This window comes from Ciconia boyciana, chromosome 2, assembly GCF_034638445.1.
Source record: "Ciconia boyciana chromosome 2, ASM3463844v1, whole genome shotgun sequence".
In the NCBI taxonomy this organism is placed as follows: domain Eukaryota; kingdom Metazoa; phylum Chordata; class Aves; order Ciconiiformes; family Ciconiidae; genus Ciconia; species Ciconia boyciana.
The window spans coordinates 119,619,958-119,635,827 of NC_132935.1; the positions used below are offsets into that span (position 1 = coordinate 119,619,958).

Here is a 15,870-nt window from a genome sequence, read left to right on the forward strand (position 1 = left end):
CACATTTTTCCTCCTCTCTTTCCCACATGCATTGCTTTTTCTCCCTAAAACACCACAAGCAGCATCCTCACGGAGCCAGGGGGAAGCTGGGCAATAGCAATGAGCCAGCTCCTCCCTGGGGATGCCCCAGTACCGGGTTAAGGGGCATCTCTCTGTCACCTCTGCTTGCACCTCTGTGTCACCCCTCGCTGTTTCCCCAGGCCACTGCAAAGGTTAACTGAGATGACTGACTTGGCTTAAAATCCAGATAAAAAAAAAATAACCAGACAAAAAACATGTATGTTGTTGGTTGGCATCAGTTGCCCCAGTTTTCTCTGCTGTCTACCTAGTCCACTAAAGTGTTCAGAAAGAAGCATTTCACTAAAATAAAATAGTGGTCATATAGCAACAGACCTACAGGAGTAAAATAAAGCTTAGTCTTATAGGAAATTCTTCCATAATGGGAAAAAATGTGAGTGCTGCATGGTCATCATTTGGTGTGAATGTTACAGACCACCAGCTCCCCCAGTTTAGCTTTCCAAGGAATACTTCGTATAGTGTGCGTGCAAACCACCTAACATCTGAGGGGTTTTTTGTTCCAGCTGACGTCGTCTTCCTGGCCGATGAGGCGCAGAGAAATGAGTATGTGCTCAATGATACAGGCTACATCTATGTTGGGTCTGCATACAAAATATACAGTAGACCCTGGAATTTCGGGCAGGTAAAACACAGCTGTCTTGTCGGCGTTATTACCCTTATTCACTCTTTCACCCTTAGGCGTTCATTTCAATGAATCAGACCTAAGAACAGTTTAAGCCCGTGAGTAGCTCAAACCGCTTGAATAGTCCTGCCAGCTTCACTGGGAGGGCTCATCTGCTTAGAGTAATTTGTGTATTTAAGTGTTTTCCCCAGCCACAGCTTTAGAATGGGGTTTAATGGCATGGTTATAATCAGATCACGAGACCCCTGGCAAAGGACATGGAAATTGGGGATGGAGCATTTCTGGTTGAAAAGATTCCCATAAAGAGTCCTCCCTCCTCTCATGCAACACAGCAGCCGTCGGTAACCAGCTCGTGGGCCGCGGAGAGGGCTGACGGGGGAAAAAACCATCTGATTATTTACCTACTGCATCACGATCAGGAAAACACAGGGGAAAAGCACTGGCAGAGGTTGTCATCGTTCAAGTGGTGCCTTCACCGACAGCAAGGTGAACTGTTGGGTGCAGGACACAAGCAGCCTGCCCTCTCAGGAAGGGTGTTCCTCCACGCTGCCTCTGAGATAACTCTAGTGGCGTGGAACGACAAACGTGCTCAGGCTAGAGATAAGAGGTAGACACCAGAGCAGGTTTGTTTGCACCCTGCAGAAAGCACACAGGCACCCAAGCAGAGCATCCTGCACCCTATCCAGACAGACCTCCCCACCAAAATATGTTGGAATCTGGGGGGATCTTTTCTTCTTTTTGGTTTTCTTTTTTGTTTGTTTTATAAGTCTGCAACGTCAAGCTGCAAGATATAGATAGCCCAGCAAAAGTGCTCATGCTGATGCCCTTTCCACAAAGGGGCCAAAGGGCTGCCCATAGGGCTGTTCCTATCCTAGTATTTATTTTGCCATTAAGCAATGAGAACTTATATTGATATTCTGCCAAGCTTTGTTGGATCAGATATTTGACTTGGACCTCAGGGAGCTTTACAAGCAATTGCTAATCAGTAGTCTTTTGCTTTAATAATCTGCATTTATGTACCTCTTTTTTTTCCCAGGGTTCATTTTGTACCTATGTCAATAAACTGAGTATCTGTAGCACTCCTAAATTTTCATTACTCTTGTGAGTAATTTGCAGGGCTGCAGGGAGATGATGACTTAGGACTACTCACAGGAGTAAAGATTGCTGGGTCAGGTTCCAACTGTGTTTGCAAGACATGTGAGATAGGATTTTGTCTACCAAGGTGGGTTTTCATTTAAGCCCTTCTTTGGAGAAAACAGCTTTGGGAAGCCCCATAGGCTCAAGAATTCAATATCATAAGGAAGTTTAGAAGGTAGGATTAGTCAGACAGTTTCCTCCAAGTACTTAGACTGTAGTGATTGAGCAAATTCTGTTTTAGAGTGGCGTATAAAAATGTCCCCACTTTCTCTCCAAAACAGTTTGAGGAATTCATCTTGGATGCCTGCATGTATCTGCTGGACAAAAGTGAACTCAAGCTGAGCAATAGAAGGGATCCCGTGTTTGTGTCCAGAGCCATGTCTGCTTTGGTATGCCTCTCTTGGAGAAGTGCTTTGCCCCTCCAGCTTTCCCTCCTCCTTCTTACTTGCTCTTCTTTCCCTGGGATCTTGAACACCATTTCAGGATGCATCTGAAATGGATTCTTTTGGGAAACGGCAAGGAAAGAGCCAGAGGCGTTTTGGGTGGAGGCAAGAGGCGAGCGAAATACAGCATCTCCCCATCCCCAAAGCTTGCAGCTGTCCCGGTGGTTGTCCTCCCTCAGCAGCTGCATTGGCAGGGCCAACACAAGGGTTATGTTTTGGAGGGCAACTTCTCTCTGTGGTGGGACCCTTCTTGGAGCCCTAGGGTTTAAGAGACAAGATGCAGAGTGCATTTTGGCTGCCCCGAGCAGCAGTACCACCTCCCTCTAGATATCCAGGTGGAGGGTTTCCAACTAGGGGAGCCCCCAGCCAGCACCAGCAGCCTTGCTGGGTGCCTCAGGGCTGTGGAGCACCTGGGGAGCCACAGGGTGGGCAGAGACCCCAGGGTTTAAGCCTCATTCAGCTTCATTCCCATTTTTTTTTCCTTTGCATGTGTGTATGGCCACAGGTTAATGCCAACGATGACAGCGGTGTCCTGCAGGGGAGCTGGTCGGGGAATTACAACAACAGGACCTCCCCTACGGATTGGATTGGGAGCGTCTCAATTTTGCAGAAGTATTACGAAACAAAGAAGCCGGTCTGTTATGGTCAATGTTGGGTCTTCTCAGGAGTCCTCACTACAGGTAAACAGTGAACTGTCTCCCTTCTCTGATATCCTAGTTACGGTGCTAGTAAGCCAAATTACCGTGCCTCTGAGCACTGGAGGTGGCAGTGTCTGTCATGTAAGGAGAGGCTGAGGGAGCCGGGACTGCTCAGCCTGGAGAAGAGAAGGCTCAGGGGGTCTTATCCGTGTGTGTAAATACCTGACAGGAGGGAGTGGGGCAAACAGAGCGAGGCTCTCCTCAGTGGTGCCCACTGACAGGACCAGAGGTGATGGGCTCAACCTAAACACGGGAGGTTCTGTCTGAACATGGGAAAAATGCTTTTTTCACTGTGAGGGTGATGGAGCACCAGCACAGGTTGCCCAGAGAGGTTGCGGAGTCTCCATCCTTGGCGATAATCAAAAGCTGTCTGGACACAGTCTGGGGCACCTGCTCTAGAGGAGCCTGGGTGGGCAGAGGGGTCAGACGAGATGATTCCCCAGAGGTGCCCACCAACCTGAGTGATTTTGTGACCCTGTGTTTTGTCTGTCTGCGTCACAGTCATGCGCTGCTTGGGGATCCCGTCCCGCTGCGTGAGTAACTTCAACTCGGCACACGATACAGAGGACAACCTGAGAGTTGACGTTTACCTGAACGAATCAGGAGAAAAGCTGAACAACATGTGCCTCGACTCCATCTGGTACTTCCAAGGGGGAGCTAAAGCTTCCTGCCCCCCGCGCTGCCCCGCAGTGTTGCCTTTCCCAGCCCCAGAGCCTTTCCTTTGAGAATTTCCCTACTGCTTCGGGTTTGCTGCCCGGGAGAGAGAGAAAGCCTGGGGTTTCACAGGGTTACATGCAAATCCCCATTAAACCTGCCCTTACTTAAGGATTAAGAGAGGAGATCGTGACTGTTCTGGCTGTAACAGCTCAGTCCTTTTCTTTCCAACCCAAATGCATGCAGGAACTTCCATGTGTGGAACGATGTCTGGATGAAGCGGACGGACCTGCCGGCAGGGTTTGACGGCTGGCAGGCAATCGATTCAACCCCTCAGGAGAGAAGTCAAGGTAGGATTTGCCTAGAAAGGCTCTTCTGCAACTCCCATGGGAGGCAGGGACATTTTGTATAAAAACCGTGGTCCCCAGTCAGCAAAGCGCATACTCCCCGTGCACATCTTTACACACTTGGGCAGTGACATCCTAAAGCTGGAGGTCTCACTCCTGCTGTCTCAGCCCAGAACAGGAGGAACAGCGTTTCTCGGCAGGCAGAAAACCAACCTTGTAGGATGCTGTGGGGACATGAATGTCATTTCAGAGGTTAGAGCACACAGCTGGAAATCAGAGATAATTTCTCTTTCCACCATCCTCTGATTCCTTTGGTGAAGTTGAGGACTCAAAGCAGTCTGTAGTAAGAGGTGCCACAGCTTTCCCCAGTAAAGATGCTTTCTGGAGAGCTTTCCTGAGGAAGTCATGAGTCTGTTCGTTGGTAAATGAGAGGAGTGACTGCCAAAATTGGTGACTACTCTCCCTGCACAGATGCAGGGAATTTGGAGGCAGGAAAGAAAACATTAATCCTCAAGGCTGTGCAGAAAGTGGGGTATTGCCAGGACATCAAACACAGGTGGCTGGACTCGGTTGACTCCATCACTGAGCCATGACTTTCAAACCTTAAAATTATTTAAGTGAGGAGAAACACATAAAAGCTCTTACCAGACCTTGATCATCTATAAAAAGCCTAAACAGCTATGGGATAAATGGGGGCTTTGGGAGTTCATCACTGAGTTGGAGGAATAGTTACTACTAAGAGTCAACTACCATGGCCACAGATTCCTGCTTGGGTGGGTCTGAGCGTGGAACAAAAAATTGGAGGCTCTGCTCATATTTGGAAAAGCAAATGGTGTTGAATGCACTTTCTAGGTATTTTCCAGTGTGGTCCATGCCCGCTGAAGGCTATCCGCGAAGGGGATGTGTATCTGCCCTTTGACAGCAAGTTTGTGTATGCGGAAGTGAATGCTGACGAAGTCTACTGGCTCGTCAAGAAGGAGAATGGCAAGAATAAGTTCATCAAGCTTAGCACGAAGACCCAAGGCATTGGCATGAACATAAGCACAAAAGCCGTGGGGCAGGACAAGCGGGAAGACATCACCATGGAGTACAAGTTCCCTGAAGGTGACTGCCCCCATCCTCTAAAGCAGTGCCAAAGAGGAGACCCCCTGGCCGTGTAGGTCACCCTGCAACATGTGTTTTCTCCAGGAGAAAACCACAGGGGTAGCTGCAGTGGCAAACCCCGTGTAAAGCCTGGAGACCTGGGGGAGGCAAAGCTGCTCCTGGGCATCTACATGCCCGCAGTGACACCTATAGGCTGCTCTTTAGGGATGGGTGTGAGCAAGCTTGCAGGTGGTGAAAGAAACGAGATGAGTGACCACCCTAGTGGTCAGACTCACCGTTGCTTCATTTCTTCATTCTTCTTCTTTTTGTCTTTCTATTCCCCAGACCGTATTGGAAACAAAACAAAAAAACCCACCACATTCCCTCCACACAGTTCTCAGATCCAGCCATGTTGTGCTAGACTGTTAAACCCTTCCCAGTGAGGAGCGGGAAAATCTTAGGCTGAAAAATTTAAGAGCATCCATTCTCTAAAAGTGTCTCCTTCAGGAAATTCTTCCAGTCCAAAATGCTACAGTTAGAATCATAGAATCATTTAGGTTAGACAAGACCTTGAAGATCATCGAGTCCATCCATTAAGCTAACACTGCCCAGTCCACGGCTAAACCATGTCCCTAAGCACCACAATGACAGGTCTTTGAAAGACCTCCAAGGGTGGTGCCTCAACCACTTCCCTGGGCAGCCGCTTCCAATGCTTGACAAGCCTTTTGGTGAAGAAATGTTTCCTAACAACCAATCTAAAGCTCCTCTGGCGCAATGTGAAGCCGTTTGCTCTTGTCCTATCGCCTGTTTCTTGGCAGAAGAGACCAACACCCACCTGGCTACAACCTCCTTTCAGGGAGTTGTAGAGAGCGGGAAGGTCTCCTCTGAGCCTCCTTTTCTCCAGGCTAAACAACCCCAGTTCCCTCAGCTGCTCCTCATAAGACTTGTTCTCAGTTAGATCCAGTGGTAGTGTAAACCAAGAGGGTCTCCTGAGCAAAGGCTGGAGGTTCCCTGACATCCTCTCTGCTCAGCAGCAGAAGCATAAATAAAGGGAAGCTGGCTCTGGGTGAGGAGACTGAGATACAGCTATTACCCATCATTTTTCTTCATCCAGGCTCCGAAGAGGAAAGGAAGTCCATGCAGAAAGCTTCCTCCTTCATGCACCCTTCAGGAATGGTACCTCGTGCACGCCTCGCTCTGCGTCTGCCTGTGAATGACATGGAGTCCAAGCCTGAGGTCCCGCATGAGGTGGTCTCCAAGACTGGGCTCCAGCTTGAGATAACCAATAAAGAAGCCTTGTATCCTGGCAATCCCCTTGAACTGGCCATCACAGTGAAGACCTCTACTCCTGGGAGCTGGACCATCAATCTTGCCGGCTCCTGCCAGCTGCAGCTCTATACTGGAAAAGTTGAGGCCAACCTTGGATATGTCAAGGAGACCATCAAGCTTGAAGGCAAATCTGGTAGGCACGGAAAGCTTGCTGTGTTCTATGGGCTATGTACTGTGGCAGTCTGGGATTTCACTCGAGCTGGTTCATAATAGCTCTGCTATAGGTCAATTCATGGCTCTGTATGGCACAAAGAGCAGAAATTGCCTGCCTGCTACCTACTTACTGCATTTGGGAGTCTCAGTTACAGACTGAGATCCCACTGTAGCAGGGACCAAGATGTGAAGGCCCTGTGCCTGCTGCAGCTTCAACGAGATGGTTAGAAATATATCAGTGTGGGCAGACAGACGTTTTCAAAATGTGAGGTGTGCTGGAGCATCTCCCTCCCGTCCTCACCATGTAAGCATCAAAGGTGCCACCGCAGGCTTCGGGCGTGTCCATATGGGTCATATCCCTCACAGGATTTAGATGGCTGGAAATTTCAGCCTTTTTTTGTTCTTGTGCTTGCCACTTTAATATGTTGATCAGCTGGTGGTGATGCTGGTGAGGGTTATTTTCTGAATTCTTCACCCAAGCAAATTTCAACCTCATGGCTGCCTGCCTGGCTGATCCCAAGAGCTGTTTGCTGTTCATTGCGTATCTTTGAGTGACCTGGGTTGCATTTCTGATCCCCAGCAATGTGACTGAAATTTGCTAAACAAGAGACTAACAAGTGATGAATAATTAACAGCACTTGCTCATTCCAAGTGTGAGTCACTCTCACAAAAAAAAATCTTTACTGCTGATGAATGCTGGATGTTTTCATGTGTATACCGTGGCTGTCAAAATGCAGCAGGGTAGGACACAAAGGTAGCTACATACATTTAGAGATAAGGACGGGCTTTTTTTATTATTATTATTCCCAGAAGCCAGGAAGCCTTGCAGCTAAAGCAGTATTCAGGCTCCAGTGCTGCTGACTCCGGGGCTTTTCCGAGCCACTGGAAGTTTGTCCAGGCAATTAAAGATAAAATCTAAAGTGAAAGGAGAGCTGCTAATTTTATAGCAAGCAGTGCCTCAGAGAAACCCCAGGGGACATGGGCTTAAATGTACCCAACCTTATGCTCCTCTGCCTCCTCCTGAGTGCCGGGGCTGCTGGGGACAAGGGCTGCTGAGACGCTGGATGTGAGCCTGAGCCAGCGCTCGGCTTGGTGGGGAGATGGTGTGGGCTCAGCTGCCCTTCCCATGGGTTGCCTGTGCCGGCTACCACTTGCCCAGCTGGGGCTTCCCCCTGAGGGGCCCCTGGGTCAGGCCAAAAGCAGGATGGTCTCAGCAAATAGCCTCATCCCGTGCCCTGGGGCACTGGCCACCAGAGCCGACTTTGCCACCCAGTTCCTGGGCGTGTGATGAAGCACCGAGTTGTGTTTTCTCTCCTGTAGAGACGCAGGTCCCTCTGAAAATCGCAGCTGACACATACATGAAGACGCTGGCCTCGGTGGAAGACGAAGTGTTCATCCGCATCACCACCATTGCCGAGGTCCAGGGGACGGATGACAAACTCACCAAGGAGATGACGATGAGCTTCGAGTACCCCCCCATCACCCTCCAGGTGAGGCAGCCGCCAGCCTGGCTCCTTGGGGATGAGGGTTAAAGCCCTGCTCACTTTAACACCAAGGTGGGGTTAGCATTCCCAGGGGAATCTCCCAAACAGCTGCCTCCTCGGATGCTCAGTCCTCGGCATTTTATTTGGCTATTCAACCTTTATTTGAAGGTTGAAAGTAGCTATGAAATGGAGATTTTTATTGCCCCATCTAAAATGGGCAGGCAGGGGCTGCTGGAGGGAAGGGGATGGAAGAGGACAGTTTGTACAGGGCCCATCTCCGACCCCACAGCTCTCCCTCCTGAAGGAAAAATGTGTTGAGAAACCAGAAAGAAGAGCTGAGAAAACAGCCGGCGGGGCAGAGCACATGGTGCCATGGGAGGGTATATGAGGGGGTTGTCCCCCACCATGCTGGTGGTGAGGACCAAACCTGTAGCAGCTCCAGCATCTTTATTACCCCTCTGATCCCCAGCATTTGGGTTTGTTTCTCTCTTTCCTCCTCTGCCAGATGCCAGAAACAGCCAAACTGAACAAGGAGTTCACCTGTGCCTTCATCTTCAGAAACAAGCTGAATGTGCCCTTGGACAACTGCAAGCTGATGGTGGAGGGCTTGGGCATATTTCAGATGTCAACATTTGATGAGGGGTAAGGAGAAATGAGCCCAGTATGAAATGAGCGTGGCAGGACTCTGCTTTGTTTCTTTTTAAAAAAAATTTCCCTTAAAGAAGTGGTATGGGGATTTGAAGTAACAGGGCCCTTTGCAAGCTATGTTCGAAACTGCACCATGTTTGGGCACAGTCCACACAGCAGAAAGACGCATGCAGAGGTTGGTGTGCTCAGGGTATTTGGGCACGACAGGGGCTCTCCCCCCACTCCTGCTGTGATGCCGGGTGCTGCCCAGCCAGTGTGAACACAGCTGCTTCCTTCAGAGCTGAATTTAGTGTTTCAGCAGTACGGGGAAGTCTGGGGAAGGTCCCCAGGATCGCCGGGACCACCAGCCAGCACCACCGTGCCAAGCCCCACTTGCTGCACGTTGGTCACAGGAAGAGGAAAACACCCACCCTAGACACACGCAGCAGCTATTTCTTTAAGCAAAACAATTTGAAAGTGGCAAATAAGAACCAATAACTCATGCTGGGACTATTTGTTTTTTCTTTCTCCTTAGGGATGTAAAGCCTGATAAGATCATTAAGTCTGAAATAATATGCACTCCGACGAGACTAGGAGAGAAGAAAATTATAGCCAAGCTGACCTCGACCCAGATCAAAGGGATCTCTGCGGAGAAGACCATCACCATCACCGAGTAGGATCAGCGCCTCAGCAGGGTGTAAACAGTGGCCTTGCTAAACGTGTAGCACCACTGCGTGTCTTGAGCACTTCTTGCCTCCTTCATTGCTGGATAGTAATCTCGAAGTAAAGAGCAAAAATCCCATTAAGCTAAGGGAATTAAACTGACTTAAAGGGCACAGTTGTGTTGATTGCAGTTAATTGTGATTCAATAAAGGTTGTTGAAATCGACTGCATGATTGGGTTGTATAGTATCGCCGGGTTGGGATGGCTCTGAGCCCGTGGGGGGATGCTCCCACCTCAGGCCAGGGACCGGAGCTCATGAAGGTGCTGGCTTCGGCCAGCGGTGGGTGTGAGCCCAGGGGGTGTTTTGCAGCTGCTTGGCTGCCCGGGCTGTGGTCCTACGTAAGAGGCTGCCCGGGGACCTCACTGCACCACAAGCTTCTGCCCAGCTCAAGAAACATTTTAAACAAGTCCCTCCTGGGCGATTCCCTCTGCATCCCAGCTAGCCAGCTGGGGAATATACTGGCATACACCTTTTTTTGTCTTTAGACAACACAAAGAGCAAACCTGGCACAGTCTCCCCAACCCACGTTTCATACATCTTCCTTTCCTCCCACCCAATTTCTTTTGGGGGTTTTTGGGCATTTTTGAAATAAGTACCATCTCCAGCACCATTAGCAGTGCTTCCCTGGAAATGTATAACCTCTATCCTTCCCTTTCCACCCTGAACGCTGCTGGACTACACATTGGACCTTGATGGTGACGTACATCTGGAGCTCTTCCAGCCATAGTCACGTCAAAGGAGACAACAGCTGTGCACAGCTGGAGCCCACCCAGCCCTGCCACTGAGCTGCACACCCCAGCACCTCCCAAGCCCACCGGTGGCAAGGGACAGCTCTGCTCCACAGCATCACCGCAACATGGCCAGCAGCAGTCAGGCGCTGGGGTTTCCCGCATTTCTGTGAGGAAACTGAGCCACACAGTAGTATAGGGGTTTATTTATTTGTTTACTTAAAAGGCTCAAGCATTAGGGCTGCAGTGTGGAAAAAAGAAATGGTGACTACATCTGGTTATGTGCCAGCCCCTAAAAAGGGAGGAGGAAAGAAAGGGAGGAGGAAAGAAAGGGAGGAGGAAAGAAAGGGAGGAGGAAAGAAAGGGGAAAGAAAGTTTTGACCACTCCCTTGCATTTCAAATATTTAGGGAACACCTGGAGGAGCACCCAGGTGGTAGCTGGGCCACAAAAGGCAGTCAGGCTCCCCCCGCCCCTGCCACCCCTCTGCCCACCGTGTCCCGGTGCCCCGTGGCAGTGCTGGGTCCCCGCAAGGCCACCTCCAGCGGTGGCAGGGCTGGGAGCGGGAGCCCCTCTCCCCAGGCAGAGTGGGCACAGGGTCTGCGCACGGTGACCACAGGGAAGGGAGGAGCAGGCGGTCCTTGGCGGATGAAGTATTAGTTCTTTAATAAGTACAATAGTGACCAGAGGCATAAAAAGGAGTTACAAACAGCAAAATATATTTTTTTTTTTTTTCAAGAGATGTAAATTCTTTACTTGCATAGAAAAACTGCTGTAGAAGACACCAGATAAGAAGTACAAGAACACTTTCCATGTCTGCCATGACCTTGTCCATCACGTATTAACACCTCATGCCGGAGCAGCAATGGGATCTCCAGTGGGTTGCAGCACACCGAGTGCTCTCGAGGAGCACCCTCCCCGGGGCCCGGCACGCCAGCCGGGACCACAGCAGCAAAGCCTGAAGATGAAGGCACGACTTAACAAGGGGCAAGGAATGCATGGAGGGAAGGGAAGGAAAACGGTGGGTTTGGTTTCAATTTCATGAAAATCACATTTGGACTCAAGCTACCAGATAGTCATTAAATAAGGAGGTTTATGGCAGAGCTGTGGATAAAACAGATTTTTTCCAACTTGTGAAGACTTTTGCAATTTCTGACAGTTGCCACACTATACTGAGACAGAGAGGAGACATACTGAGGGGTACTGGGACTTTGGGGGGGGGAAGAAGAGGGGGACAAGGGAGGCCAACAGCCAAGAGAAACCAGAAGAACTGATTTGCTGGACATAGGAAGTCACCCCACCAGGTTTTGGGGGGCACCAGAGCTGGGTGGGCTGCCATCCCATGGCTCTGCATAGGGCACAGGGACATGTCCCCATCTCTCACTCGGACCATAAGTGCACTGTGGGAGGAGGGGAGATGGCTGTTCTGGCTCTCACCCTCCTCTTCACATTGCTTTTCCATTTCAGCTATTAAAAAAAAAAGCCTAGAAATGCCAGCACCTGAGGAACAACACGAGAGGTGGAAAACAGAAGCAAAGGATGCCTGTCCTCATGATGAGGTGAACCAGGTTTGAGAATGGAGGAGGAAATATGCTGCCTCCGTCCATGCCTACCCAAAGCCACATAAGTGGGGTCTGTGTCCCGAGAAGCATCACGAAAACGCAGGGCAAGGGGGTCTCTCCCAAGCTGACATCCCCATGCGCTCACCTCAAAGCGATTTTCAACCATTAACTAGTTTCTCCCCCCAGGACCCCGTAGCACCATTCCCACTCTGCAGACAAGGCACTGGAGGCAGGGATGTTAACTGGATGCAGAGGTGGAGCAGCAAGCCAAAATTAGAAACCATGAGCGGAAAAGGACACTTTCACTTTTCCTCCTTCAGCATCCCTATTGCTCCCTATAGGAAATCCCTTCTAGATCTGTGTATGTCCCTGTTGTTCCTTCCCTGTGCGATGCTGAGACAGAGGAACGTAGGCTGGTGCAGGAGCAGGAGAGCTTCTTCCCTCACTGTCACACTGCTGCACAGGGCGAAGACTTTCAAGACCTCATGTCTAAATGACATGAGAGGACACCTCAATTCCCCTCAAATGCAGTGTGTTTCCCTTTACCTAAAAGGTTTTTATAAATACACAGTGCCTAATTATTTTTTCTAAATCTATTTTTCATTGACAAAGAGGAGACATCCAGAGGGGATAGGGGACGGGACGGCTGCTTGGAGATACCCCCTGGGTTTTAGCCAAGCTGTGCTCTTAACAGTCATGGCACTCAGTTTGTTCCCAGTCCCTTTGCCAGAAAAAGGGACTGCTGTGGCAGAGGACAAGTCCAGGAGAGAATCTCGTCCCTTCACAGTAGCCCTGAATGTCACACCATTAATAGATACTAAGATGCTTTTTTTGGGGAAAAAAAGAAAAAAAATCTTGCATAAATTCCATTTGGTATTGCTTCTATAAATAATAAAAATTTCATCTAGGTCTTTCACAATACCATGCTTTCATCCCCAAAACTCCTTTCTCTCGCTTCCGAGAGGAAGCAATTATCTTTGGTCAACGTTGCAGGGGAGGGGGAGATGAAGTCAAGCATGACCTCCGGGGGAAAACCAGGAGCACATCTCTAATACCCTGCAAAATGTACTGACAATTAAGCTAAGGGAGACGACAACAAGAAAAAAAACAATTAAAAAACAGTCTAAATTAAAACTACACTAACCGACGTCTGGAGCATGCCACGTGTTTGTAGCGTGTCTGAATGCAGCAGCTAGTGTCACCTCTGCATGACTTTGCTGCAACTATCTCCACCCGCAGGGACACCTTCCTTGGGTGATGCACGTTCCTTCTACGTGTTCACCAACATTCACCAGGACCTGGCTGCAAAATCAGTGTAAGGAAACCCTGCATAATGGCAAGTACTAATAGGACAATGTTAAACACCAGTAAGATTAAGAGGCAATATTCATTCGCAACTAACTCTGGCTATTGGGGGGGGGGAAGGGGGGAGAAAAAGAGAGACATCTAAATTAGACAAGTCAAATGGAGAGGGCCAGTACCTCCATCAGCAGGGTGCTCACGCCTCCCTCTCTTCTTTGACCGCAGAAACAGCCCCGCTGCCTGGCCTAGACCAGCTGCCTGCTTTCTGGGCTGCAGAGTTTGGCCCAGCAGCTCCTGCTCCACACGTCCTACGTGCTAACGAACCGCAGCCCCCGGGAGAAAGTTTCCCCCCCCAGCAGCTCGACAACCTGGCCAGTATTTGCCTGCTCTCGGCTGCGCTGGCCACAGGCGAATGCTCCCGCCAGCCCGGCACCACCACCAGGCCACCGGCTCCAACGCTGCTCAGCCATGCACCACCAGTCCTGGGCAGCCCCACGAGCACAGAGGGTTAAAATTTACCCTGGAGATGGTTTGGAGGTCGCCCGACTGCTGCATCCGCAGCCTGGTTTCCCACCTCTGCTAAGACGTGAGCACCAGCAGCTTTCATAATCCAGAGGGAGCATCCATGGGATGAGCTAAAAAGGATGCATTTTTCAAGAAAGCCTTTAGAGCTGGGCCATTGCACAGGGCTTATCATTTAGCCCTCCAAAAGGCTGTAAGAACAGACTCCTTAGGACTGCACATTTCTGGAAGCTGGGACCAATCTATGCGACAATTATAAACTTTCCTTAAAGGTCAAGTAAGAAAAGCTCGATAAAGCAGTTGTCGCAGGTCCGAAAAGGAGCTTACGAATCTCATCACTTGTAAAGCTTCCTCTGGAGATTTGCATTGCTTCTGCTAGTGCTGTACCTGGCTTCCAGATAAATACTCCTGAATTTTTTAATGCACCGAAAGTATGTTAAAAAACAACCCCTTAAATCTCCAGCACAAGTAGTTATTAAAAAAACCCCTGAAAGCTGCTCTTGACATCTTGGAGGATGCTTTCCTTATTCATGTAACACTTGGACGGCAACGTCTCGAGCAAGAAACTGCTCGATTTCTTCTTGGGTCATTATTGCAGACGCAGGAGCTGCTGCCGCTGCCGCTTCGGCCGGTGGTGGGCTCTCGCAGTTCAGGTTCGAAAAGGGATTGAACCAACCCAAGGAGAAAGCACCACCGAACGCCAGCTTCATTCCTTCCCAGCCGCTGATCCTCTCCCAGGTTGGCTTCTGATTTTTAAGACGTTCAATACCCTGCAAAAAGAGAAGAGTTTTAGGTCATCTCACGTTTATAGCAGGGATTTGTGCACCACCCGCTGTGGCACGTGCAAAACTGCCTATCTACAACCAAGATGTTATTCAAGTTTTAGTTAACAATGAAGAGAGACGTCCTGCGTTACTGAGAGTTTCATCCCTGAATTTAACAACAAAACCAAGACCAAATTCATGGACAATCTGAATCTCAGTGACACTTACTTCGGTACAAGTTGCTACCGATTTTTATGGCAAAGTGATGGCTTCTAAAAAACCATCCCTTTTGGAAACATGGATCTCTTATCCCGATGTTTTTTGAATCCCTTCAGGGAATAACGAAATACAATTACAGCTTAAAATTTCACCTTATTTGGGCACTTTTACCATAGTTCAGATACAGGCAAAATACTGCAGCTTTTTCCAGTGACCAGGAATTTACCACAGCCACATCTAGGCTTGTCACTAGAAGCTGACATAAGAACAAGCTTACTCTGCACCAATTAAGAGCAAATATTTAAGAACACAATCTTCATGTAACAAATTGTGAAAGACAAGTCACAATGCAAGCTGGATACCCACTGGGAGGTGAGGAAATCTGTATAGGTGGAAGAGGAGGTCTCAAAGCAGGACTGGAGCCTTGGTCAGTCAATATTCTGATTCATTCTCCCTCCAAGAACATCACTTTTAGTAAAACAAACATTTTGATTGTATTTAAATAACAGGTCCATCAAATTTGGGCAGCAACATTTTTTCCCGGTAGTCTTCTCCATGTAGAAAGAAGGAACTAAGTTTTGTTGTTTTCTTTTTTAAGGCTACCGCTATGTGAAATAGGGCATAATTTCTTTATGCCCATCTTCTGCATCATGTAAGAGAGGAGTCAGATCTACAGCTGCATATGATATGCTCACGATGATATATAAGCGACCACATAGAAACTCTGTTCTTAGAGAAGCAAGGATACTGGATCCAAATTTTGAGACACTCAAGGAAAGGAAAAATGAGCAAATTCAGTTAAAACCATTTAAAAGAGCAGTTTTAGAAGAGCTGGATGAAAAATACACTTGTCACGGTCTAACTCTGCAGGTTTTCCCTAACGACCCACAAAACGTTTCAAAGCTTTGCAGGGGGGGAAATGACGACACACAACAGCTCTGCAGGACCACAGCTGCGCTTGCAGTAAGCCTTATAAATAACACGACATTTTAATACAGCAGCTTGGTTTTGCACTAACATTGAGTCAGCATGAGTAGACCCGGCAGAAAACACACCATAAACCAAAGAATTATGTGCAAAGCTTTTGTGAGCTTCATTCATGCCCTGTTTCTCGTGCTGACTTAGGAGAAATCCAGCAGTCAACGTGCAGAAAGAAATGACACAATACAGAAGCTGAAGTCTTCAGGGTTGCAATTTTGGGAAAAAATTCAAGCCCTGAAGCACAAACGTGCATCTTGCCATGCTAAGCACAGGCACGTGTCCCTTTGCGCTGCTCCCAAGCTTGCAAACGGGTGGCTTCAACTGTTCCAGGGGTCCCTTGCAGCCTCCGGCCCCTTGGGACAAGGCACTCAGTGCTGCTGTGGCCAGTGCCAGCCCTCGCCTCCCTGCCGGGCAA

General features: G+C 49.0%; 2 protein-coding genes across 3 annotated transcripts in view; one reads left to right on the forward strand and one right to left on the reverse strand.

Annotated features, from left to right (window-relative positions):
• The window catches only part of TGM4 (transglutaminase 4), a 35,072-nt gene extending 25,569 nt beyond the window's left edge, over window positions 1-9,503 (forward strand). The window contains exons 7-16 of the mRNA XM_072853780.1: window positions 582-700; window positions 2,119-2,226; window positions 2,786-2,960; window positions 3,480-3,618; window positions 3,879-3,982; window positions 4,832-5,083; window positions 6,177-6,524; window positions 7,865-8,034; window positions 8,534-8,670; window positions 9,191-9,503. Coding sequence (XP_072709881.1) covers window positions 582-700; window positions 2,119-2,226; window positions 2,786-2,960; window positions 3,480-3,618; window positions 3,879-3,982; window positions 4,832-5,083; window positions 6,177-6,524; window positions 7,865-8,034; window positions 8,534-8,670; window positions 9,191-9,332 — 1,694 coding nt within the window. The 3' untranslated portion in view covers window positions 9,333-9,503. The remainder of the gene's footprint in view (window positions 1-581; window positions 701-2,118; window positions 2,227-2,785; window positions 2,961-3,479; window positions 3,619-3,878; window positions 3,983-4,831; window positions 5,084-6,176; window positions 6,525-7,864; window positions 8,035-8,533; window positions 8,671-9,190) is intronic.
• An 877-nt stretch (window positions 9,504-10,380) lies between these two features.
• The window catches only part of ZDHHC3 (zDHHC palmitoyltransferase 3), a 34,930-nt gene continuing 29,440 nt past the window's right edge, over window positions 10,381-15,870 (reverse strand). Inside the window, exon 7 of one of the 2 annotated variants that reach the window (XM_072853782.1) lies at window positions 10,381-14,261. In XM_072853782.1, the coding sequence (XP_072709883.1) occupies window positions 14,016-14,261 (246 nt within the window). In that variant the 3' untranslated portion in view covers window positions 10,381-14,015. The remainder of the gene's footprint in view (window positions 14,262-15,870) is intronic. The other variant, XM_072853781.1, reaches the window with a different exon arrangement.